Raw genomic sequence first — 27,054 nt, forward strand, 5'->3', positions numbered from 1 at the left:
GGTGTGGAAAAAACTAACCTCCCCAAAAATGGAACAGCTCCTCCTCTCTGACCAAATAAACAAACCAAACAGGAGCGGAGTGTCAGTAAAATTAGCAGAGTTTGTGATACTGGGGTGTTTAACTTTAGGTTTTTCTTCCCCCAAAAAATATTTAGGTATTTAGGCCCTGATGGTGCAGAGATCTCAGCACAGATTTAAAGGTCCACTCAAGTAAAGCCCCTCTGAGTTCAACAAATCTCTATGCAAGATTTGCCCAGCTCCTTGCAAAAATCAAGAATTCAGTGCTTATGAAATGTGCCGGGTTCACAGCATTAGAAACTGAAGTCCTTAACACATCTGCAGAGGAAGGATAGCATGGGAAGATTCACTGCTGATAGTGTCTTAGGATAATGCAGAAGGGGTTAAAGGATAATGAAGTCTTCATGCCTATTCAATCGCTTGCTGAGAGGCTGTCAAAAAGGCACCAAGCAGTTTTTGAATAGGACACAAATGCTCTAGGAATTAGAGTGAGATCAATTAATATCATATGGGCGACTGGGCAGCTGTTAGTTGGTTATGACTTTTGTTCAATATGAACTATAAGTCAAATTAAAATTTTTACAGTGACCGGAAGCAAATAAAAGCACTATTAAAACTTTTTCCACTCCACCCAGCTGTTACTAGAAAATACTTGTGGCTGTTTTTTTGCCTTAGGATGATTTTATAAAATGTATCTCTTGTATACAGTATTAGTTTGTGCCTGCCTCTACATACTCACAGCCCCGGAGAGAAGCTCCAGACCGTTGAACGAAAGGTTATTTGGTCCTGATACTATAAGCTGTGGGATTGTTATGAAGCTGAAGTTTACAAGGAATGAGAAGATGTTGAAAGTCAGTAACCACTTCAGAAAAACAAAATAGGAAAGAACACTGGTTCCAAACTTGCCACCGATGACTTTCAGAGTCTTCTGCCAAAATTGCAATAGGTGCCAACATTCCGACAGGCCATTTTTAAATTGCTGATAGGACTAATATTAGAAGGAGACAGAAATATGATCATTAACAGGTAATCTGATACTACACTTGTTACATAGTATTCAAATTAGAGTCACACAAGACAATCCCACATTTCTCAAATTTGTATTTTTAAATTAGGAACATTTTCCCCTCCTTCACTTTCTTCTCATTTGTAGGATGCCTTTCCTTGATTTGAGCTCTTAAATGCTACCATAATCCAACTTAATAAATAAATAAATAAAAATAAAAGTGCACTAGTTCTTTGGCCTATTGGCAAGTAAAGGTAACACAAGGGAATATGCTATGCAATTCTGGAGTTAGCAATGAGATCTTCGTTTTAAAAAGTTTAACCCAACTTGTGTGAACAAGGCAGGTTACACTTACCAATGCTGTTTTGTACAGACACTGTGTACAACAGTTAATCTGAGTATGGTAGCTCGCTGATTTTTTCGTTTTTTCCATGAGAACTTTATTTCTGTGGAACAGCATGGAGGAGGGTGATTAAAACAAAGAGGAACTTCTCATTTAACATACCATATTGTGTTTTACAGACTGCTGCAAACACAAATGTTATGTACGTGCTCAGGAGCACAGTTGGGCAGGATATGGCCAGTGTATTCTTTTGAGAGTTTGAAAATTTTTACCATCCTAAATCAGGACAAAAGATCAACATCACAAAAAAATTTTGCTAGATGAAAGAGTCCCCCCAAAATATAAACAAATAACTTTCAGTTTGGGTCAATCGAAATATTTTATTTCAATTTCAACATTTTTTAAAACAATGCTTTCAGTCTAATTAGTTTCACATTTCAAAACAGAAAGTTGTTTCAAACCAGAGCAAAAAATCAGAATTGTTCATATTAAAATTATCAAAAAAATTCATTTTGACATTTAAAAAACTTTTAAAAAAAAATTTCAAGTTGGAAAATTCAGCTAAAAATCAACCTGGTTTTGAAAACAGTTTTAGTTTTAACAAATCAGCATTTTTCAGAAAAAAGGTGATAAAAAAATTCCCAGCCAGCTCTACTCAGTAGCAGCCAAAAAGTTACTCAAATGTGGACTTTAGGGAGACAGCTTTGCTGTTTGTCTTTCTGTTAACTCGCAACCTGCCTCAGGACAGACAAGTCTGGTGCCAGTCTAGCCTCCTTGCATCTAACACCTGCTTATTGTTGGTGATGGGCTTTGGATAACCTCTACAATGGCACTGTGATAGTGGTAAATCAGCCATTACTTTCAACCTCTTTTGCTTGGCCTCTTCTCCACTCTTATTGCTGAAAACACTTTTGAAACTCTTAAACATCACAATCCATATTTCATATGATATTTCTTATATAAACAGAACAGGATATTTCTGTCAACAAGAGGAAATGTTGCTCCCATCCAACAAAAATGCATATCCTGCCATCCTTACCAAATGCTGACTTGCCTTATAAGATGCTACTTTAAAACATGTTATTAATATAAGTTATTTTCTAGTTGTTTTGTTCCATAATTGACTGAGAATCTAGCAAGGAAATATGCAGACACCTGCATTTGTTAAGTAGATGCCAGAAACAGTATGTGTGTTCACATTAGTACTAAGCTGTAATAAACATTCTGCTTTTACCTGATGTCTCTCTTTTCTTTCATGGTCTTTGGTGTCTTCTGGATTGCTTTAATTCTCTCTCTGCTGGACATGCTTGCAAGATTTTTGATCAATTTTTCTTCTGTCGGTGGGATGCACAAAAAAAAATTATATCTATCCAGAATTTTAGATAACAACATCTTAACTTTCATGAAAAGAATGAGAGGAAGAAGACTGGAAATAAGACTTTTAATATGCACTGCTACCAAGACTCAGCTAAACTATATGAAATTGAGAGCTAGTGATAGCTAGCAGTGGTATTGCACTAAATATTCTTAGTTTTCTGGAATGAATGGTTCTGTAATACAGATACATTGGGAGAATACAATTTTTAATGCTTTCAAAAAACATTCATACCCAGTCATGGTTTACTGTTAGTACAATGGGCTGTAATACAAAATAAGCAAAAACATTGACTCAAACTTTCCAAAAAGGTTCTTACCTGCTGTTTTTTCTAGTTGGGTTTTGGTTTCTAAATTTTCATAAAAAACAAACAGTGAACTGAAAATTAATTTTGTTTAAAAAAGATTTTTCGTTAGTAGTAGTGTGTAAATTTTGTGCTAATGGAAACAAATTGTACATTTGCTGAAAAGCTTTTTATATATAGTGCTCTGATCTGTTATTTTGAGGCTTATTATACGTTTTAATAATTGTTAGCTTGAGAGGGTCACTTGAATGTGAATCAAAAAATGTAAAATAGCATCAGCTAGGGGCATAAAAGCCATGTCTACACTAGGAAAAATGGTGTATTTTAAAAACATGTCAGGTAGCATGTTAATTAACACATTAAACAGTTATCATTTTAACCCATGTTAGCCTGGCACAATAAAACCTTGTGGGGAGCTTAAGTTTACCGCAACCTGTTAACATGTGTTAGAACTACAACTTGTCTTATCTAGACAGGATTTTAGCACAATTAAGGAACATTTTAGCTTACATGTCAAATATACATCTTATTTCCTAGTGAAGACAAGGCCAAATATTGCAAAACACAACTATGTCAGGCTTTTACACCCAGCTCTTGCTAATGTATTTAGCAAGCCCAATCCTCAACACTCCTACTGTTTCAGAACTGGGTTTCTCTAGTATAGAGAATGCCATTTGTGGCAAGTTGTTTCAAGTTCTCTTATGGTTCTATATTGGCTATCAAGGCCCTCCACAATTTTCTGGGATAAGAATATATTTAAATCCCAACACCACTTCTCTAAGTACCTTACCTTGTTTATGTTTGTCTTCATTATATGTTTCTGCATTTGAGTCTAGTCTGAGAAGGCTGGAAGGCATCCTGTAGACCAGGTCAGCTTGTCTTCTGTTATATCTCTGACTGAAGCTACCTGAACAAGACACACTTTTTAGTGAACTAAGAAATGTAATGCCAAATTAGCTTAGCCAGACCTGTTCATTACGCATTCACTTTCCACATAGTCCAGTTAAGTAAAGAATACCCATCCTCCCACATTTGATGTGTAATTTTTCAGACTTGAAAACTGAACATTAAGGGCCAGATTGGGATACATGCAGAGTAAACCCTACTACACAAGTACTTCCACAGACTTCAGTGAGATTATTGCTGGAATAACATACTATTCAGCATAAGTAAGGGTATCTGAATCTGGCCCTAAGAGATAAGCTCCCATTTTCTTATCAGAGTTCAACACATCTTCTTACCCCATCCCAATATTCAAAAGCACTATGTTCACTGGATGCTTATACCTTCCTCTATTGAAGCTGAAGAGCGAGAAAAGTTTACAAACACCTTTTTCTGGTCACTAGCAGCCACTTGGGAAGAAGATGCAGGCAGCTCAGAGCTGCATTCCCCTTCTGCATTTAAGCTTTCTGGGGTTAGAAGACCAGGAAAGTCTGAAGCGTCTGCTAAAAAATGCTCCCTTTGTGGGTCTTCAGCAATGTCTCCCTTCAGATTTGAATAAACAATGGGGATAGTAGCATTTGTACTCAGAGCCAGTTTTCTTTGTATCCATTTAAAAGGATTAGAGAAAGGAAAATGTGTTTGTCTTTTTTCTGAGCTGCTCCCTGGACTCTCAATGTCTGGAAGTATATCCTTCAGTTGATTGTTCTGGGTATCCATTTCCCAAGCATTAGAAGTTTCTCTCCCTCACTCTATGTTCTATAATGTGGAGCTTTGAAACAGGTTATTTCCATGAAGCAACATAATTGTTACTTTCCAGTAAGACTCCAATTTCCCTCCCAAATCAGATGTTAATCAGATCCATTTACATGTTCCTAAAGTTGGTTAAGGATAGCTAAGAGAGGTGTGTTTTTCCAGCGTATCTAGGCAACAACTCTAGAAGAGAATTCTTCATTAAAGGAATTCTAGAAGCAGCCAACAGTTACCAAATATGTCATAATGAAAAGGATTACAGGATGCTGAAACCTGATGGATCCACAATATAGTCTGTTATGCATGGCACAGACAATAAAGTGCCACTAATACCATCATTTTAAGACAGACGGTGTTCCAGTATCTAGTCAAAGATTCAACCCTAAACTACACTATTCCAGGCCCAAAAGACCTGTCGGTTAATTGCATGGGTGGTGGGCGAATGCGTCTGTGGGGGAGGCTAGCCCCTGGCCCCTACCCCTCTACCTGAAGCCCCACGCCTTTAGGTACTACTAAGGACTATCCTTCACACACAGACATGGTGGGCCAAATTCTCTGTGGGTGTAATTCCACTGACGTCAGTGGAAGCACAGTAGCAAAGAATTTGGGCCCACAACCCCCTGAATAACTTCACAAGTGATTTACAGGGGTACACCTGCTTATAGAGAATTCACGTTCAAATAGGTGACTCTGCTTCATACCATACTCTTCACATACAGCTGGGGAGGGGTGGAGGGAGAGAGCAGTTTGCATGTCCCACACATACATTTTTGAGAGTTCAAAATTTCTTCTCAGATCAAATCATGATGAAAAGTCAAAATCTCAAAAATATTCACAAACCAAAAAAAAACCAACAAAAAATAAAAAACACCCAAACAAACCCAAGCCAGGTCAATCAAAACTTTTTGTTTCAATTTCAGCCCCTCCCCCAACCCTCTGAAATTGAACTAAAAGGTTTTAAAAGTGAAAAGCCACTGAATTGGAAAGCTTGATGTTTTTGTTTTGAAAATGTCAAGACATTTTGACATTTTCCCCCCTACAACCTTTTTTCAAGTTGGCAGATTCCTCAAATCAAAACCTGTTTCATGAACAGTCTCAGTTTAGATAAACGGGCATTTTTTCATAAAAAAACAATTCATCAAAAAATTCCCAACCAACTCCACTTTCATTGCCACGAGATGGGGTCCACCACCCACAAGGATGTTCCAGGAAGCTCCGGGACAATGAAGTGGTGTTGTTAAGAAAGATTTTTATATTTAATGGTGACTAGGATTCAGTGAGGACTACTGGACAATCAGCCACCTGAACTAAATAAAGAACCTTCCACATTCGTTAGTCTGAAATGTCTTATCAAGGGATAAAGTCTAGTTTAGTTCAAGCCAAAGACAGCTGTCATCCTCCTTTAGAGATTAAAGTTTCAATGTTCTCATTGGCCATTCCATCTTTGTGCCTTAAGCCTTACCTCCATCAGACATATCAGAAGATCTGCGTACATAAGGACCATCCGCGGCATGAAAGGAGGGAGATGTGTATGCTAGTTCTGGCTCATACTCAAAGGAAGGATTAGCTGTTAGAGGGAAAAGCAGAAGTATTAAGCCACAAAGAAATGTTTAAAACTCTTCACAGAAGATTGGCTTTGTTGATACAGTAATAAACTCAGTGCTACTGTGCATAGCACAATAGACCCTAGAATTATGCTCTTCCTTCGTTCTAATACAGTATGCCCATTTAAAATCAATCATTATATTGTATAGTATAGTTACACCATGCCGTAGACTACTGAAAGGCAAACTTAATGTTGCTAGCTGCCTACATTTTCAAGAGTAGCTAGTGACTGTGGCTGTCTCAATTTTTGGAGGCTCAACATAAGACATCATAAAGGTACCTGATTTTCAGAAAGTGCTCAAAAAAAATTTTTTTTTAAAAATGAGGCCTCATTAAGGTGTTTCAAGTTGGGCATGCAGAAAAGAAAGCACCCAAAACCCACTAATCACTTTCTAAAATGTAGGTAACTAATGTTAATGTTCTGTTTTTCCCCCTCCCAAGCACAACATAAGAAAAAATAAAACTCTGGAGTGACAGGATGGAAATAATCCTTGCTAAAATGTTCTTTATTTAAAAAAAACTAGGAGATTTCCTCCCTCTCATTTTGCCCACAAAGATGTTACATTTTAAGTTTCCTAAGAGGGATACTTCTATAAAACATGCCTTGAATGTAGAGCTCCTTTAGAAATCAAGATGAGCAGGTATTTGGATCAACCTCAGGAATGAACCCCCAAAATACTGTCTATTATACATAGGATTTTGGTATGTGGAATTACGTACTGTGTGGATTTCCATATGGATTTGTGTTGTGTTGCATAGCTGATCTCGATGTGCTGTAGCTGTATTGGAAACCAGGCTGCATTGAGGCCATCGGTATAGCCAAGGGATAATCCTGGTTTCTTTGTCCTCTTCCACTGCGACCTTCATAGGAATCGTACAACGAGTCATCATCCAGGGAGGAATCATGAAGGTTTTGGTGAAAGGATGAATTCCTTTCTCTGCTGTGTGAGCAAACAAACAAAAAGGAGTGAATAACAGTAACCAAAAAGGTAAAATATATCTTTTTACCTTTGTTTCTAGATGTGCAGTATTCAAACAATGTTTTGACATAAATAAGTTATGTATCATCTCACTTCACCACATTTTAAAAACATTTTCATAATATACAATCCTTAGAATCAAATTTCTGACATAAGCGCCAATCACAAACTGAATTAAAGAGACTAAAACTTCAGTCCCACTCAAGTCAGCGGAAGGACCGCTCAAAGTAAGTATATACATAAGCATTTGTAAAGTCAGGCTCCAGGCTCTAAGCGTGCAGTAAACTTTTTGGCTGCACATCTGCTGAAAAATTGATGAAACCAACAAATCCCTGGCACCTGCAACTATAAATCCTGGAACATATTACTCTAAAGTGTAAAATAATAACAGAGCCACTCTGACAAATGTAGAAACACAGAGAGAGTAGTTGAAGTATGATTGGACCAACTACTGTTGGTGGAAGGTACACGTTTTGAGTGACACCGAGCTCTTCTTCAGATCTGTACCTTCCACCAACAGAAGTTGATCCAGTAAAAGATATTACCTCATCTACCTTGTCTCTCTCATATCCTGGGACCTACATGGCTACAACAACACTGCAAGAGAGACTCCACAGACATTCTCAGACAAGAACTAAGGAGTGATTGAAATGAAGGGCAAAAATAGAAATGGTAACAAGTTCCATCCCCCACACTCCCATGAATTCTAAATATTCAATTTCCTTTATTACCAACAGTACTATTGGTCAGAACTTTTATAAATTATTCCTCAAACTTACCTTCTGTCAATCTCCAATGTCTCTGAGTAATGATAGTCTGGGTTTTCAAAGGCTTCATTATCGTGATAAAACATGATGCATCTGATTCCTTGATTATCGGTGAGAAATCTTCTTTACCTGAAGTCTTTAGTGCTTCAGTATTATATTAGCGGGTGATTCATTTAGAATCTAATAAAAGACAAAAATTAGATCCAATAGATTTTCTGCCTAGTAGCAAGGAACAAAAATAATAGATAGAATAATAATAATAATAGAATCTGAACAAGACAAAAAATTGCTTTATTCTTCCTGGAGTAATAATGAATAAAGCAATAAGATCTGTATAAATGCAGAACGGTCTCAAGTGAGTATAGCATCATCTGGGTCCTATTTACCCTCTGGACAACATGTATTTACTGGTAGTTACAAAGATAGCAAATTTCACTATGTAGAAATACAAGCCCTTATCTAAAATTAAAGCACTACACTTGAGCATGAAGATTTTGTCTAAAAAGATTTTCCCAACATTTTGACAACATATAAATCAGTGTTGTTGTTTTTTAAAGATATATAACAAACCAATGATCCCTGATCTACAGATGGATCCTGTTTCTCTTTAGGTACATGTCACTGATTTCAAACCAGAGCCCAGCTCCTGCAATTGGCACAGCTACAGAGGTTTTCATTGTAAATTTGAAGAGTCTTGTAGAGAGGTGGTTAAGTATAGCTGGTTATGTCTTCACTGCTTTAAAAAAGGTAGGTTTTTACATCGAGATAACTATCTCACTGTACAACTCTAATGAGACAAGACATTGTAGTTTTTGTTTCAATGTAGCTAGTCGAGGTCAACCCTGAGGGGAGGGATTATACTCAGTGAATGCTAGGAACATAGGGTAAAGGCCGAGCAGATATCACCCCATAAAAATATCCATGTTTATGTGAAAATAAACTAGTACAAAAGACAAGTGTATTATAATATATTAATCATGTTTTAGTATTGTGTATTATATCATGATCAAGTCACACAGCTATATCCAGATTGATGCCTTCGAGTACTTGGCAATAAAAACTATATTAAGCAACTTAAATATATTCTGAAGTTGCCCATCCCACTTTGCAAACAATTACTGAATGGAATCTGATATTTGCCCACAAGAGACTATAAACATAAGCACTTAATGCTAAACTTTTCATGTTGTTCTGGTAACAATCCCACACATATCAAGATAGACCAAAGATTGCAAGAGCCTTAAAGTAACATATTAAGCCAGTAATCAGCTGACCAAATTAATCAGTTATACAAGTGTACATATATATGTATATAAAATCCCGAACCTAATCCTTCCTCTTTGCAGCAGACAAAATGGGGGTTTTGCTTGAGGAAGGACTGACTCCCAGTAATTAATATAACAGTGAGAATTTTTCTTTGACAACACTTGATAAATATGTTTAAGAATTGGTGTGTGCTAAATAAAAAAAATTGTCTACCAGTTTTTTAGTAATTAGCACATTCACACCACACCCAACTTAAAAGCATAGGGTTTACAAGAATTGCCAGGTTTACCGTATAGTCAGTCTAATGAGGAGAGCTGGCTGGAAAACAGAATTTCCCTCGCATAAAAAAACTTAAAATTTTTGGAAAACAAAAACACTTTTGTTTTGATTCAGGACAAAAGTAAAAAATTAGTAATTTTTCACAGGAAGAATTTGTTTAGAATTCGATTTGGGAGAACCAATTCAGCATTTTCCAATGAAAGACAGTTCTGTTGGAAAATTTTGACCAGCTCTACTTCTGAGACACACAATGCTCTCGGAAAGGCAACAGAAGATTCCTTCACAGCAAGCCTACCTCCCCATGGGAAAAGGTCACCCAGACACAAAAATCCACATAACACCTCTTCTTCTTGCTCCCCCTAAAAAATAAAGCTCATCCATGAGGACTTGCAGAGCAACCCTGAGAGACAAACTCATAAAAGGTAGGTCCCATGCCCCACTGGTCTCCATTTTATTCTGTTTAGGTTCTAATAGTGCAACCAGTACCATGATCTCTCCATGAATTTCCAGGAGGCACTGCTGTGGAATGGGGCCCAGCCCTTTTACCTTTTCACCAAGGTTCATTAGAGAGGAAGTGGGGGGTCATCGTCAGGCCATGTGATGCCTTCCTTCTCTTTGACCTCTGATGTGGTCCTCTCAGTCAGCAAGAGATAAATATTGACAGGTTTCAGAGTAACAGCCCTGTTAGTCTGTATTCGCAAAAAGAAAAGGAGTACTTGTGGCACCTTAGAGACTAACCAATTTATCTGAGCATAAGCTTTCATGAGCTACAGCTCACTTCATCGGATGCATACTGTGGAAAGTGTAGAAGATCTTTTTCTGCACACAAAGCATGAAAAAATACCTCCCCCCACCCCACTCTCCTGCTGGTAATAGCTTATCTAAAGTGATCACTCTCCTTACAATGTGTATGATAATCAAGGTGGGCCATTTCCAGCACAAATACAGGTTTTCTCCCCCCCACCCCCCACAAACCTACTCTCCTGTTAGTAATAGCTTATCTAAAGTGACCACTCTCCTTACAATCAAGGTGGGCCATTTCCAGCACAAATCCAGGGTTTAACAAGAACGTCGTGGGGGTGGGGGGGTTTAGGAAAAAACAAGGGAAAATAGGTTACCTTGCATAATGACTTAGCCACTCCCAGTCTCTATTCAAGCCTAAGTTAATTGTATCCAATTTGCAAATGAATTCCAATTCAACAGTCTCTCGCTGGAATCTGGATTTGAAGTTTTTCTGTTGTAATATTGCAACTTTCATGTCTGTAAGCGTGTGACCAGAGAGATTGAAGTGTTCTCCGACTGGTTTATGAATGTTATAATTCTTGACATCTGATTTGTGTCCATTTATTCTTTTACGTAGAGACTGTCCAGTTTGACCAACGTACATGGCAGAGGGGCATTGCTGGCACATGATGGCATATATCACATTGGTGGATGTGCAAGTGAATGAGCCTCTGATAGTGTGGCTGATGTTATTAGGCCCTGTGATGATGTCCCCTGAATAGATATGTGGACACAGTTGGCAACGGGCTTTGTTGCAAAGATAGGTTCCTGGGTTAGTGGTTCTGTTGTGTGGTATGTGGTTGCTGGTGAGTATTTGCTTCAGGTTGGGCGGCTGTCTGTAAGCAAGGACTGGCCTATCTCCCAAGATTTGTGAGAGTGTTGGGTGATCCTTCAGGATAGGTTGTAGATCCTTAATAATGCATTGGAGGGGTTTTAGTTGGGGGCTGAAGGTGACGGCTAGTGGCGTTCTGCTATTTTCTTTGTTAGGCCTGTCCTGTAGTAGGTGACTTCTGGGAACTCTTCTGGCTCTGTCAATCTGTTTCTTCACTTCCGCAGGTGTGTATTGTAGTTGTAAGAATGCTTGATAGATATCTTGTAGGTGTTTGTCTCTGTTAAACTAGTCTCACTTCAAAAATTCTTCTCTGATTGAATGAATCTTCACAGGAGAACAACTACTGTTTGGGAGATGGGAGGGGAGGGGAGGAGAAGATTAAGGGTCATTACTGTGTCATTCAGCAAGTCTCAGTGTCACAGAGAGGAAGGCTTGTCCAGTGGTTAAAGCTCTAGCTTGGGACTCAAGAAACCTGAGTTCAAGTCCCTACTCCACCAGACTCCCTAACTGACTGTCAGCAAGTCACTTGTGTCTCAGTGCCTTAGTGTTTCATCAGTAAAATGGGGATAGTAGCAATTCCCTACCTCACAGACCTGTTGTGATGCTAAATACACTAAAGACTGGGGGACGCTCAGATACTATGGTAACGGGGGCCATATAAGAGGGATAGACATCCATTAGGGAGTGGGCACTTTCCTTTGGATCAGTAAATAGCCTCTGGGGTTACACAGTTCAGGTACCTCAGACCCTTTTGTAGGCCAACAGGCTCATTTTTTCTGGGTCAAGATCCAAAAGAACAGCCGCATTTTCCTCCCTCCCTCTAAAACGCATGTGGTAAGGCAGCTCCAGGACCTAGTTCTGCCGAGATGGGGATTTCATTCTGCCAACACTAATCCTCATGTAGAATGTTAATCACACAGGAAGGTGTTAGTAACATGCACATCCTGTCTTATCAAGTTTCAAACAAATGAGTTAAAGCATGAGGGAGTGCTGCCATTATACTCCTAGCAGTGTCAGTATACAAACAAAGTGTCTGCTTGTAGTTATGCAAAGTTAAAAAAAGAAACCAATCTAGAAGTTACTTGAAGATCTTTTTTTTTTTTAAAGCCAACAACAGTTGTTTGAACTATAAAGAACTACTACAAGCACAAAAGCAATGTCAGTCATCCAAGAACCACGAATATTTGATATATCAGATTAAACTACATTCTTTCCCACAAGTAGCCTTTAGTTTATAAAAGGCCCGGCTGGTTCTCTCTTTATTGTCACCCTCTGAGCTTTTATATTATGGATTCCTTTCCTGTTTAATATACTCTACCCAGTTCCTCATTACTAGCACATTTTAATTAATTTGTCAATCTGAAATTGATATTAAACGAATTTAATATTGTGACAGGGTATCAGGTTCTAGGATTCTACACTGCTCTTCTGCTGACTCACCAGATCAGGCAAGTCCTATTTGATCCAACACAGCGGTAGCTAATGGAGTGTCTGCCTCTGAAGCAAAATAACTAGGGACAAAACCAGTCAGACCCTGTGAGATAAAACTCTAAGAGGAATACAGGCTCTGGCAAGCACCAGCTGAAGTTTATGTAAGATAACCATTAAAAAAAGGCTGACTCATGGATCACAGATGTCTGTGGGAACTTTATCAATTACGTAAGAGGGTGCAGGACTAGGTCCACAACAACAAATGCTGTGACTTGACTTTCCCATGGCATCTGATTTTATTTAAGCTGTTGGGTGTATTTGAGACTTTGACATTTTCATTGTTACACTGGACCCTTGTTTCAAGATAGATAGAGCCTGAATTGTGTATGTTACGAGAGATCGAGTGACTTCACAAAGGAGGACAGCTAGTTTTAGTGGCAATCAATTTGATTGTGATAAGTGAGAGATAAGTGTCATAATCCGGACTCACTTTCCCTCTTATAGCACAGTTCAGCAGCCTAGACTTATTCAGAAAAGCACTTAAATGTGGTTAACCTTAAGCATATGATTAAGCCCTATTGACTTCTATGGGACTGAAACATGCTCTTTAAAATTATTTGTTGAATAGGGATGGATATAAGCAACACAGGTATTCTCCACTGCATGCATCCGATGAAGTGAGCTGTAGTTCACGAAAGCTTATGCTCAAATAAATTTGTTAGTCTCTAAGGTGCCACAAGTACTCCTTTTCTTTTTGCGGATACAGACTAACACGGCTGCTACTCTGAAACCTGAAATAATTTACTAAATTTCATGAAGACCACAATATTCTTCCCCTATTCCGCCCCCACACATGTAGACTCCCCATCCCAAAAAGTAAAGCCTCTACACATTTATAATTCTTACGGATAAACTTACATTAAAAAGTCATTTTCAGTTGTCTAGAAACTAGAGATTCTTCTAGAAATAGATTTAGCTTTTTTAACCTGTCTCTTGCTTCGTTGATGCTTTAATTTTTGATTTAACATGTTTCCAGATTGGCAGAAGCAAGTCAGTGCAGCCAGCTGACTGATACACAATGGCCACGTTTCTCTCCCATCCTGCAAATCTTCCTAGATCAAGCACAGTGCAAATGTCTATGTTTTCATAAGCACAGCAAGCAAGCTTCAGACACTGTACCACTACTTTCACTTCTTGACACACCTACCCAGACTCCACCTACCACATATACAGTCTGAGAAAATAATCCTGGAGGTGGTACAGCATAGAGTATATAACTCTCTCATGTCCTATCTCATGCACTAATGTTGTTTCCCTCATTGTTTGGGGGCTGTTGAGTTAGGCATCCTTGTAATACTGAATTTGAAAATGTACAGTAGCAATAGACCAGATGGTCCTTTCCTTGCCATGGAGGGAGGATGTGTGCACATATGCACACATGCATGTTTTTAAGGCACTGTTGTAACTCACAATTCAGCCACTCCAGATATGTGGACATTTTCCACATTTGATTCAAATGGGGTTTACAGGGTGCAGTCCTCTCTGAAAAGGTCCCAATAGCCCCAGGGTGCTCAGCACCTTGCAGCATCAGGCCCAAACTGGGGCAATTACAGAAGGCCACTGGATCACAGCTCAACCACAACACAACCTCCCTGAGCAATCAGCTAGCAAGGGCTTCTACTGCCATGGCCTGATTCCTTGGTCACATTACATGAGAGAGGCCCAGCTAATCAAATACCTACCATATGATTTATTCCAACTCACCAGGCTAGAACGCAATGCAGCATGACAGTAGCATGACACTACCCAATTTTGAGGTTCTTGCAGTAAGTCTTGAAGATTTTGCAAAGCACTGAAATGCATGTGCTTTTTCCTCTTCATGTCCAGAGCTAAGCTCTATTCCATACTCCATTACTGACTGAGGATTGATGGTAAAATGGTTAACCACCCCTATACTGTGGGCTGTTTTTTCCCTTCTTCTTCCATTTTGAACTCCCAGTAGCTGCCACGCTAAGCCATGCTTACTTTGCCCCACCTTGCATAGTAATAGCCCCAGTATCAATGTAACAGAATGGCATTGAAAAGTAACTTATTTGTATGCAAATATCAAATGTTTGGTATACTTTGATCAAGAGCAGAGACCATGCAACCCGTTATTTTTTGCTTTTATGTAAGCATAAATATACAGTAGTAATGTTTACTGATCTGATGGGAATAGAGTGATTTTTCAGAGGATGCCTGGGACCTTCAGCAGCAAGACACAGGCCTCTGTGACTTAAGCCGAACTCCACTAAACCAGTTGCCGATTATTATCTTCTGTGGACAAGCTATTAGAGGGTGACACAACCTGGAACCCAGCATGTGACATCCGCTATTTTTATTCCCTAACATCTTTAAAAGAAACTCCAGTAGAACCTCAGCGTTCCGAACACCAGAGTATGACCCGACCAGTCAACCACACGCCTCATTGGGAACTGGAAGTATGCAATGAAGCAGCAGCAGAGACAAAACAAAAAAGCAAATACAGTACAGAACCGTGTTAAACGTAAACTACTGAAACATACATTTTTAAAAAAAGATTTGACAAGGTCAGGAAACAGTTTCTTTGCTTGTGTCATTTAAATTAAGATGGTTAAAAGCAGCATTTTTCTTTTGCATAGTAAGGTTTCAAAGCTGTATTAAGTCAATGTGCTGTTGTAAACTTTTGAAAGAACCACCATGATGTTTTGTTCAGAGTTGCAAACATTTCAGAGTTACAAACAACCTCCATTCCTGAGGTGTTTGTAACTCTGAGATTCTATTGTATAAGGCAACTACAAAAACTCAACCCATTGTAGTCAGTGATTTTAGTTTATTATCCATTTATTGTGTGATGTTATCATATATATTGATTGTATGTTAAGCAGAATGAATTTGTAGGATTATAAAATAATAAGATTGATCAGCATTTAGTGGACCCAAGTAATAGACATGAGTAGGACAAGCTGAAATGCAAAAACCTGTAGGTTGATGCCCGCAAGACTTTAGCTTAGCTATTTTAGGCTTTGGAGATAAGAAATGATGACATAAGTGATTGGAAAAAAAGTAACCTGATGCTTTAAGATTATGGGAAAAGAGGTACCAAGAGGTAATATTGCACAAAAATACCCAGAAGATTAATATTAGATCATAAAAATAGTGTAAAGGCTCACCTGTCTTAGACATGTGTCTTAACCACAGGATACAGGCTGTGCATTGATGCTAGTGAGAACAAAGGGAACTTACACAGCCTACAGAAAATTGGGGTCCCTTATATTTCTAGGGGACACAGACCAATAAGAGAAAAGGGGGTTGACACTTTTATGGACATGCACAGAATGTAGGTATACACAGAATCATATTATAAAAAGGGGATGCCCAGAACAGGAAAATTGAGCTCCTTATGGGAGAGTGCAGCAGAAACTCTCCCTCTACTGATGATCAAGCCACGGGAGACAGATCAGACCCTAACACTATTGTTAAGGATGTGAGTAAAGCTATATTTGCAACTTGTGCATAGGTCTGTATAGAACAGTGGTTCCCAAACTAGGGGCGCCATTTGTTCAGGGAAAGCCCCTGGTGGGCCAGGCTGGTTTGTTTACTTGCCACGTCTGCAGGTTCGGCCGATCGCAGCTCCCACTGGCCATGATTCGCCGCTTCAGGCCAATGGGGGCTGTGGGAAGGGCGGCCAGCATGTCCCTCGGCCCGCTCGGCTTCCTGAAGCCCCCATTGGCCGAGAATGGTGAACAGCGGCCACTGGGAGCTGCGATTGGCCAAACATGCAGACGTGGCAGGTAAGCAAACCAGCCTGGCCCGCCAGGGGCTCTCTCTGAACAAGTGGCGTCCCTAGTTTGGGAACCACTGGTATAGAATTTCTATATGCTTGGGTAATCATAACTTTCATTGTAACTTTCGTAATACTTGTAAAATAGAATGTACGTGTGGTCACTACCCTTGGTCTTTGGTGTTCCTAGAGACTCTAAAGAAAGTGGAGGAGGTGACTTTCACTCTGTTAAGCTTGAAACTGTAGCTGCCAGAGCCAAACCCACGGTGGTGTAATACCATATTACAGAATTCACTTTAAATAAAATAAAATAAAATAAAAGGCTATACCATTCTGTCCAAAGTTTCTCTGATTGGGAAAAGGGGGTCCTACAACGTTATAACTATTAACATTAGAAATAGCCAAACGGAAAGGTAGGGTGATGCATCAGACAGAAAAGGAAAGATTTGCATGAGTAAGAAATTGTGAATCCTACGAGGAGAGAGATTTCTGCTAAAGAATCAGAAGGAAGATCAGTTGAATCTTGTGCTGTGCCCCTACTTACAGAACTTGTAAGACTTTATCCAGCCCATAATTAGATCATATAATCTATATAATATCATATAATCTATATAATTAGATATATATAAACCAGTTATATATATTTCCCAAGGGACCCATCACAGTTATATCTAGGCTCACATGTAAGTAAGAGTCCGTTCCAAACTATGCACTGATGCATTCTGTGAAGCAGAACAGAACTGAGTCTGCGTTTAAAAATAAATAGTAATCTTGCAACTCCTACTTTCTACTAGCCAGCACTGACAGCTCCAGTCAACAGAATACTGGTGTTAGAAGAAACTGGGTTTGGACACAAGAAAATGAAAGTTTGGAATGATAACTATATATGGAAAGACACAGCATAGTACAACAATATGCTAAAAAGTCTTAACTATTGTATGTTTAATTTTAATAGAGTGGCTCCTTTTGTTTTGCATCAGCTTCTTTATTCTGCACTGGTAAAGTAAACCTAACCAATTTTGTTGCCAGTTTCAGATTATAATTTAATGAGATGTATCAGTTTCAAGAGCCTCATCAACTAGTCCAACTGAAAAGACCAATGTAAATTAAAGTAGTTATAATTTTATAAGAATGGTCAAGACATTTACTGTCTTCAAGCTTCAAAAGATACATTTCCCCAACTTCCTTTTTAGAATGTTTTAACCTCACTACTATTTGTGTGGCTACCTCTGGGAGTTCATTTATTTTCAAAATTAAAACATCAGACTCAAATGGGGAAACACACACACACACACCCCAATATGTTGTAATGAATGAGTTCAGAAGTGATTTCAGTACATAGAAAACTATGTTTTGTAACAGAAAACTGTCCACTTGTCATGGCTATTTCTGTCCACTCTGTTCTTCCTTGTATCCAGTTCTCAGACAACTTCATAGCAACAAAATGTAATTGCTTTTTTCAGACAAGCCATGAGTACTTAAAATACAGTGTAACACATTGGTGAGTGCATTACCCATCCCCCTCTGTACCCAGTGCACAGAGAATACAAATCTGTTACAGCCCCAGCTAGAAAGACTTAGCCCTGGTCTACACTAGGAGTTGAGGTTGAATTTAGCAGCATTAAATCGATTTAACCCTGCACCTGTCCACATGACAAAGCCCTTTTTTTCGACTTAAAGGGCTCTTAAAATCGATTTCCTTACTCCACCCCCAACAAGGGGATTAGCGCTGAAATCGGCCTTGCCGGGTCGAATTTGGGGTACTGTGGATGCAATTAGATGGTATTGGCCTCCGGGAGCTATCCCAGAGTGCTCCATTGTGACCGCTCTGGACAGCACTCTCAACTCAGATGCACTGGCCAGTTAGACAGGAAAAGGCCTGCGAACTTTTGAATCTCATTTCCTGTTTGGCCAGTGTGGCAAGCTGCAGGTGAGTGCAGAGCTCATCAGCAGAGGTGACCACGATGGAGTCCCAGAATCACAAAAGAGCTCCAGCATGGACCGAACGGGAGGTACAGGATCTGATCGCTGTATGGGGAGAGGAATCCATGCTATCAGAACTCCGTTCCAGTTTTCAAAATGCCAAAACATTTGTCAAAATCTCCCAGGGCATGAAGGACAGAGTCCATAACGGGGACTCCTGAAGCTTAAGGAGCTGAGGCAAGCCTACCGGAAAACCAGAGAGGCTAACGGCCCCTCCGGGTCAGAGCCCCAAACATGCCACTTCTATGATGAGCTGCATGCCATTTTAGGGGGTTCAGCCACCACTACCCCAGCCGTGTTGTTTGACTCCTTCAATGGAGATGGAGGCAACACGGAAGCAGGTTTTGGGGACGAGGAAGATGATGATGATGAGGTTGTAGATAGCTCACAGCAAGCAAGCGGAGAAACCAGTTTTCCCGACAGCCAGGAACTGTTTCTCACCCTGGACCTGGAGCCAGTACCCCCCGAACCCACCCAAGGCTGCTTCCTGGACCCAGCAGGTGGAGAAGGGACCTCCGGTGAGTGTACCTTTTAAAATACTATGCATGGTTTAAAAGCAAGCGTGTTTAATGATTAATTTGCCCTGGCATTCGCGGCTCTCCTGGATGTACTCCCAAAGCCTTTGCAAAAGGTTTCTGGGGAGGGCAGCCTTATTCCATCCACCATGGTAGCACACTTTACCACTCCAGGCCAGTAACACGTACTTGGGAATCATTGCAGAACAAAGCATTGCAGTGTATGTTTGCTGGCATTCAAACAACATCTGTTCTTTATCTCTCTGTGTTATCCTCAGGAGAGTGATATCATTCATGGTCACCTGGTTGAAATAGGGTGCTTTTCTTAAGGGGACATTCAGAGGTGCCCGTTCCTACTGGGCTGTTTACCTGTGGCTGAACAGAAATGTTCCCCACTGTTAGCCATGGGGAGGGGGGAAGGGCTAGCCATGCGGTGGGGGGAGGCAAAATGCAACCTTGTAACGAAAGCACATATGCTATGTATGTAATGTTAACAGCAAGGTTTACCGTGAAAGAGTGTACCCATTGTTCTATAAAAGGTGTCTTTTTAAATACCACTGTCCCTTTTTTTTTCTCCACCAGCTGTATGTGTTTCAAGGATCACAGGATCTTCTCCTTCCCAGAGGCTAGCGAAGATCAGAAGGCGAAAAAAACGCACTCGTGATGAAATGTTCTCTGAGCTCATGCTGTCCTCCCATACTGACAGAGCACAGACGAATGCGTGGAGGCAGACAATGTCAGAGTGCAGGAAAGCACAAAATGACCGGGAGGAGAGGTGGTGGGCTGAAGAGAGTACGTGCAGGCTGAAGAGAGGGCTGAAGCTGAAAGGTGGCAGCAGCGTGATGAGAGGAGGCAGGATTCAACGCTGAGGCTGCTGGAGGATCAAACTAATATGCTCCAGCGTATGGTTGAGCTGCAGGAAAGGCAGGAGCACAGACTGCCGCTACAGCCCCTGTGTAACCAACCATCCTCCTCCCCAAGTTCCATAGCCTCTTCACCCAGACGCCCAAGAACACGGTGGGGGGGCCTCCGGCCATCCAGCCACTCCACCCCAGAGGATTGCCCAAGCAACAGAAGGCTGGCATTCAATAAGTTTTAAAGTGCTGTGTGGCCTTGTCCTTCCCTCCTCCACCACCCCTCCCAGTGCTTCCCTCCTCCACCACCCCTCCTGGGCTACCTTGGCAGTTATCCCCCTATTTGCGTGATGAATTAATAAAGAATGCATGAATGTGAAACAACAATGACTTTATTGCCTCTGCAAGCTGTGATTGAAGGAGGGAGGGGATGGTGGTTAGCTTACAGGGAAGTAGAGTGAACCGAGGGGGGGGGGCAGTTTCATCAAGGAGAAACAAACAGAACTTTCACACCGTAGCCTGGTTTTCAAAGCTTTTCTGATGCACACCGCACCCTCCTACGCTCTTCTAACTGCCCTGGTGTCTGGCTGCATGTAACCAGCAGCCAGGCGATTTGCCTCAACCTTCCACCCCGCCATAAACATCTCCCCCTTACTCTCACAGATATTGTGGAGAGCACAGCAAGCAGTAATAACTGTTGGAATATTGGTTCCTCTGAGGTCTAACCGAGTAAGTAAACTGCACCAGCGTGCTTTTAAAGTCCAAATGCACATTCTACCACCATTCTGCACTTGCTCAGCCTGTAGCTGAACAGCTCCTAACTACTGTCCAGGCTGCCTGTGTATGGCTTCATGAGCCATGGCATTAAGGGGTAGGCTGGATCCCCAAGGATACATATAGGCATTTCAACATCCCCAACGGTTATTTTCTGGTCTAGGAATAAAGTCCCTTCCTGCAGCTTTTGAAACAGACCAGAGTTCCTGAAGATGCAAGCGTCATGTACGTTTCCCGGCCATTCCATGTTGATGTTGGTGAAACATCCCTTGTGATCCACCAGTGCTTACAGCACCACTGAAAAGTACCCCTTGCGGTTTATGTACTCGCTGCCTTGGTGCTCTGGTGCCTAGATAGGGATATGGGTTCCGTCTATGGCCCCACCACAGTTCGGGAATCCCATTGTAGCAAAGCCATCCACTATGGCCTGCACATTTCCAAGGGTCACTACCCTTGATATCAGCAGATCTTTGATTGCGTTGGCTACTTGCATCACAGCAGCCCCCACAATAGATTTGCCCACTCCAAATTGACTCCCGACTGACCGGTAGCTGTCTGGCGTTGCAAGCTTCCACAGGGCCATTGCCACTCGCTTCTCAACTGTGAGGGCTGCTCTCATCTTGGTATTGTGCCTCAGGACAGGGGAAAGCAAGTCACAAAGTTCCATGAAAAGGTTTCGCAGCTGTTGGGAATCGTCCCAGACTGGCAACACTATGCAGTCCCACCAGTCTGTGCTTGTTTCCCAGGCCTAGAATCTGCATTCCACCGCATGAACCTGCCCCATTAGCATCATGATGCCCACATTGCCAGGGCCCGTGCTTTGAGAGAAGTCTGTGTCCATGTCCTCATCACTGCGCTGACATCGCCTACTCGCTCGGTTTCACTTTGCCAGGTTCTGGTGCTGCATATACTGCTGAATAATGCGTGTGGTGTTTAATGTGCTCCTAATTGCCAAAGTGATCTGAGCGGGCTCCATGCTTGCCGTGGTATGGCGTCTGCACAGAAAAAAGGCACGGAACAATTGTCTGCCGTTGCTCTGATGGAGGGAGGGGCGACAGATGACATGGCTTACAGGGAATTAAAATCAACGAAGGGGGTGGCTTTACACAAGGAGAAACAAGAACAACTGTCACACAGAATGGCACCCTCAAGGATTGAACTCAAAACCCTGGGTTTAGCAGGCCAATGCTCAACCCACTGAACTATTCCTCCCCCCGGTATTTCAGGCAGGACTGAATCTCCATTAAACTTTTCAAGGTGCCCCTGACAGACCTCACAGAAATGATTGTCGGCTGTTGATTTCATGGAGGGAGGGAGGGGGGAGCAAATGAATACAAAACAAATCTGGTGTATTTCTTGTTTTGATCCACTCCAGCTACCTTTTACATCTTTGGCTGGCAGCAGACAGTGCAATAGGACTGCTAGCCATCCTCATCTCCTGCCTGCCCGGCAGAAGATGGTGCAATAGGACTACTAGCCATCCCCATTTCCTGCCTGCTCGCCATAAGATGGTACAATAGGACTGCCAACAGGACTAAAGAGAATGACCTGGTTGAGTCACTCCTAATTTAGTCCCTGTGCCCATGTCTGCCCAGGCACTCCTGACTGCCCTTACCGAGGTGGCCAGGAGCACCTCGGACATGACGACGATGATTATCAGGCCTATTGTACCATCTGCTGCCACAAGGCAATGGGTTGCTGCTGCTGTGTAGCAATGCAGTACTGTGGCTGCCAGCACCCAGGAGACATAGGGTGACAGTGAGCTGAGCGGGCTCCATGCTTGCCACGGTATGGCGTCTGCACAGGTAACTCAGGAAAAAAGGCGCAAAACAATTGTCTGCCATTGCTTTCACAGAGGGAGGGAGGGCCTGACGACATGTACCCAGAACCACCCGTGACAATGTTTTTGCCCCATTAGGCATTGGGATCTCAATCCAGAATTCCAATGGGCGGCAGAGACAGCGGGAACTGTGGGATAGCTACCCATAGTGCAACACTCCGGAAGTCGACGCTAGCCTCGGTACTGTGGAAGCACTCCGCCGAGTTAATGCACTTCATGCACTTAGAGCATTTTGTGCGGGGAGACACACAAATCGACTATATAAAAACGATTTCTGAAAAACCGACTTCTATAAATTTGACCTAATTTCGTACTGTAGACATACCCTTAGCTACGTAGTTCAAAGTGCTTGTGCGTTTAGCTCTGTAGGTGCAGTACAGTAACTGTAATATCATACTACCAACAGTAAATTGATTAACCATCCCTTTCCTGGCAGAGGATAAGTTTCTGTACAAATTAAATCAGACTGCACTGTATAGGATGTTCACATTGCAGTAACAAATATGTTATTGCCAAACTACAGGGCTGCAGTGGCTAACCAACTTTAGCAAATGAACGGGTGCTATTCCAGTGAATCAAGGTCTCTCAGATTAAAGCAGCCAAGCCTTCACGCCAAAGCTTGAGTGTTTTTATTTGATCCTCTACTTATGTGTTTCTCAGCCTTCTCTGGTTGGTGACCCCTTATTCAAAGTCAACAAATTTCAAATCCCTTATATTTACTATTAAAGCAAGAGTAAAAAATATTTTTTTTAAAAAAGGTTATCAGTGATAATAAGAAGCCTACCTAATTTATGTATGTGTGCCAGGCTGATAGAGAATACCTGGCCTTAAAGGGTAAAGGGTGTGTAAGAGCAAGATATTCTTTGCTATCAACTATAATAAAACTCAGTGCCTTCTGACCTCTGGTGGGAGGTTGCAACCCATAGGATGAGAAACACTGCTCCACATTAACCTGTAACTAGAGGCCAGATTTCTGTACCCATTGAATGGTACCTCACTCTACAAGTTGTCCCACTGAAGTCAGGGGAACTAACTCTGAAGTCAACTGCTACTATATTGCAGTAAGGTTATCAGACTCTGTCCCTTAAGAACGGCCATACTGGGTCAGACCAAAGGTCCATCTAGCCCAGTATCCGGTCTTCCGACAGTGCCAAATGCCAGGTGCCCCAGAGGGAATGAACAGAACAAATAATCATCAAGTGATCCATCCCCTGTCGCCCATTCCCAGCTTCTAGTAAACAGAGGCTAGGGACACCATCCCGGCCCATCCTGGCTAATAGCCATTGATGGACCTATCCTCCATGAATTTATCTAGTGCTTTTTTGAACCCTGCAACAGTCTTGGCCTTCACAACATCCCCTGGCAAGGAGCGACTATTTTAAAATGAATGCACAGCAAGGGGCTAACCTCTCGAGTGGGGAGGAAAATTGCTGCAGCTTATTCAGCAAGGACCCAATCCCGCTCCAGTTGAAGTCAGTAGAAGTTTTGCCACTGACTCCAATACAAGCAGGCTCAAACTTCAGTGGTGTCATTGTCCTGGAGACCTTCCGTGTCGTTAATAGAATCATAGAGTTTAAGGCCAGAAGGGATCATCAGATCATCTAGTCCAGTAGTTCTTAAACTGTGGGCCATGACCCCGTTTTAATGGGGTCACCAGGGCTGGTGTTATACTTGCTGGAGCCTGGGGCTGAAGCCAAAGTCCAAGCCCCGCCGCCCAGGGCTTCAGTCCTGGGTGGCAGGGCTCAGGCTTCGGCTTGAGCTCCTGCACCCAGGGCTGAAGCCCTCAAGCTCCAGCTTTGGCCCCCCTCCTGGCTTTGCCCCCCACGCTGGGCAGCGGGGCTCGGGCTTCAGCTTTCGCCCTTCTGCCTATGGCAGTGGGGATTGGGCTTCAGCACCCCTTCCTGGGGTCATGAAGTAATTTTTTTTGTCAGAAGGGGGTCGCAGAGGAATGAAGTTTGAGAACCCCTGATCTAGTCTGACCTCCTGTACAGCACAGGCTATCAACAGCACACAGCACCAGCAGGGATCTACATTTCCATGTTAGCTCCTAGTCTAAAAGAGGCAGAACATTTCACTGAGCGTATAGGATACAGAGGTTTTTTGGTCCATCTAAGTTAATATCAAGGTTTAGAAGCCGGTGTTCGCTTTTTAAATTTAACAGAGTTCAGATAATCTGTCCTACCTGTTTCATGGAGGCCTTAATCCAAATTTTTAAAATTATATTTTGCATGTGTTTACATCTTGCTGTGAATTAGAGAACGGACTTTATAGCGCTTACATACATTTTCATATCAAGCTCAGTACTACTCAATATTATTTGACGTGTAAAACATCCTGGTGTACATTGACCTTAAATTTCTGCTCTAGAGATATAGAGAGGGAGGGAGAGAGAGAAAGTGTAAAATATAATGAACTTCTAAACCATTGAAAATAGCAATAGAAAACACAACAACAATAGAGCTCAAATCTGTACACGGTCTTGAGAGCCTGGCAAACTTTACTGATTGTTACTGGCAACAACACTATAAACCTGCTCTTCTTCAATAACAACATGTCCTTAACACTGATGGTCAGAACTTTCCTCATCAACCCAATTTATTCATTTCACTTCCTCATAGGTCAACAGGTCCAAAGTTTAGCCAAGCAGCGTTTACATGGTTGCTTTGGTGTAGCATAAACTGGAATGACACAGCCTAAAGACAACAGCTTGGACAGAGTTTCTTTCACCCAAGCGTTCTAGAGCTGGTCTCCTTCCCCGACAGACACAGTAAGGGCAGAGCCAAACTCCGCTGCCACCCCCTATCTCCAGAGGGGATGCAACTTCCATAAAGTTCATACAAGATGCCGCACCCTGGACTAAGCTGAGGGGCGTTGGGGGAAGAGAGCACAGGAGAGAGGCAGAGAGAAGCTTCTGTAACTTACCCACAGGAGGTGGGCTGGGGTCCGCTCTCCGGGCTGCAGCCCTGCACCGTGAGGAGGGAGGGATGGAGCCGCCGCCAGCCCAGTCACAGCGGTGATCCGAGCCACCCGGCGGGCAGGACAGAGCGCTCGCTTCTCACGCACCTCCAGAGCCGCTGCTCCCGGAAATCCAGCAGGACTTGCTGGCCGCTCGCACCTGCGGGAGGCGGGGAGGGGGATGAATCGCAAGGCAGGGCTCGCTCCGCTGGCTGGCAGGCGGCGTGCAAAGCAGGCGGGCGCTCTGCCTGGGACACCCGAAGCTGCCCTCGGATGGGCGGCTGCGCTCTGCAGCCGGACGCCATGGCTCCACCCGCGGGGAGTTGTGCTTCTGCCCTTCCGCGGAGGCGCCCGGCACAGGGTTAGGGCGCGATCAGTAACCCCCCCCCCCCTAAACCGAGCGGGAATTCTAACACGGGCTGGATCCCTAGTGTAGACGGGGCCCTTGCAGTTTTAACACGTAGGTGCCCACGTGCTGCGTGGGTACCCTGGCAGGGGGGCGGGCGGGTCTGTAGTCTGGGGCTAGGCACAACCGCTGCCAATGTGGCCATGGCCCCACACTGTGGAGCCAGGGCCAGTCTGTCTAGGCGCTGGGAGGCACCTCCCAGCCACTATGTAGATAGGGGTCACTGTTCCCTCTAAGATGGGCGCCTGTGCGTGCCCACACAGACCCTAAACCCCGTGCACATGGCGAGACACCGCGTGCACAAAAATTTGCCAAGAAGAAATGTTTTCTGTACACAGCCTGTCAAAAATTTGCCCAGAAGAAATGTTTTGTGCATGTGGCCTGTCAAAACTTAGAGGGAATATTGACAGGGGTGTTAAGTAGTTAACACGTGTTCGAACACACCCTTTTTCCTGAAGACCAGGCCTCTGAGTCTTGGTGCTAGGCCCACTTTGTAATGCCTGGCGCTGGGGTTTATCTTGGCTGTATTTTGTTTTCTGCAGTGGTGGGGCTCTCTTTTCTCACCATCTGAAGGTTTGCTGGCTGATTCTGTAGCTGAAGGACCAGCGGTTGATGTCAGGTGGGTTCTGTATTTCATGGAGACTTCTGAAATATATTCATTTATTTTGATGTATAACATTATACAAAAAAGTGCTTCTGTTGGGTGCCTGTTCCCAGGGTAGTTTCCATAGTATTCAATTAAAAAACTGATCAAGTTTAGCCACACATAAGCCCCATGCTGCAGTGATGCAACTGTGCCTGAAAGAAGCTCACTGCAGGTTGGGGATCATAGCACAATTCTCCCCCTACTATGACTTATTTTCTCTCTTCCTTTGAAACATCTCTTAAGAATGCCATTAACTCATTACTAAACTGCAAAGACTTACACACTTCCATAACTGTACTGAACATTGTATGCCCAAAGATTATACAGAGAGTCTGGATCAAAATTAGGAAAAGAACCCAGAAGTTCTAAAAAATATTCCTGTATGCATGGCAAAAAGATAGCACATGACAGGCACAAAAACAGGTCACTCATGTCCTATGGACTTTACAAAAAAGTGCGGAATTAGTTATTGCCTTGAAAAATTTATAATCCAAACAGATTGAATTGTCTCTTCATTCAAGTTCTGTGTGCTCATGAATGTGTTCTATTCCTGCACCCACTGACATCAGCAGGAACATTGCCACTGACTTAAATGGGA

The 27,054-nt window shown here is 42.3% G+C and overlaps 1 protein-coding gene across 1 annotated transcript in view; it reads right to left on the reverse strand.

Annotated features, from left to right (window-relative positions):
* Positions 1-25,436, reverse strand: part of TMC5 (transmembrane channel like 5) — a 49,583-nt gene extending 24,147 nt beyond the window's left edge. Inside the window, exons 1-9 of the mRNA XM_084641426.1 lie at positions 25,372-25,436; positions 8,103-8,270; positions 7,064-7,284; positions 6,201-6,305; positions 3,837-3,953; positions 3,062-3,091; positions 2,602-2,701; positions 1,380-1,470; positions 758-1,006 (exon numbers count right to left, since the gene is read on the reverse strand). Of these exons, the coding sequence (XP_084497552.1) occupies positions 758-1,006; positions 1,380-1,470; positions 2,602-2,701; positions 3,062-3,091; positions 3,837-3,953; positions 6,201-6,305; positions 7,064-7,284; positions 8,103-8,176 (987 nt within the window). The 5' untranslated portion in view covers positions 8,177-8,270; positions 25,372-25,436. The remainder of the gene's footprint in view (positions 1-757; positions 1,007-1,379; positions 1,471-2,601; positions 2,702-3,061; positions 3,092-3,836; positions 3,954-6,200; positions 6,306-7,063; positions 7,285-8,102; positions 8,271-25,371) is intronic.
* Positions 25,437-27,054: the final 1,618 nt, after the last annotated feature.

Source organism: Lepidochelys olivacea (genome assembly GCF_965140295.1).
Source record: "Lepidochelys olivacea isolate rLepOli2 genome assembly, chromosome: 10".
In the NCBI taxonomy this organism is placed as follows: Eukaryota; Metazoa; Chordata; order Testudines; family Cheloniidae; genus Lepidochelys; species Lepidochelys olivacea.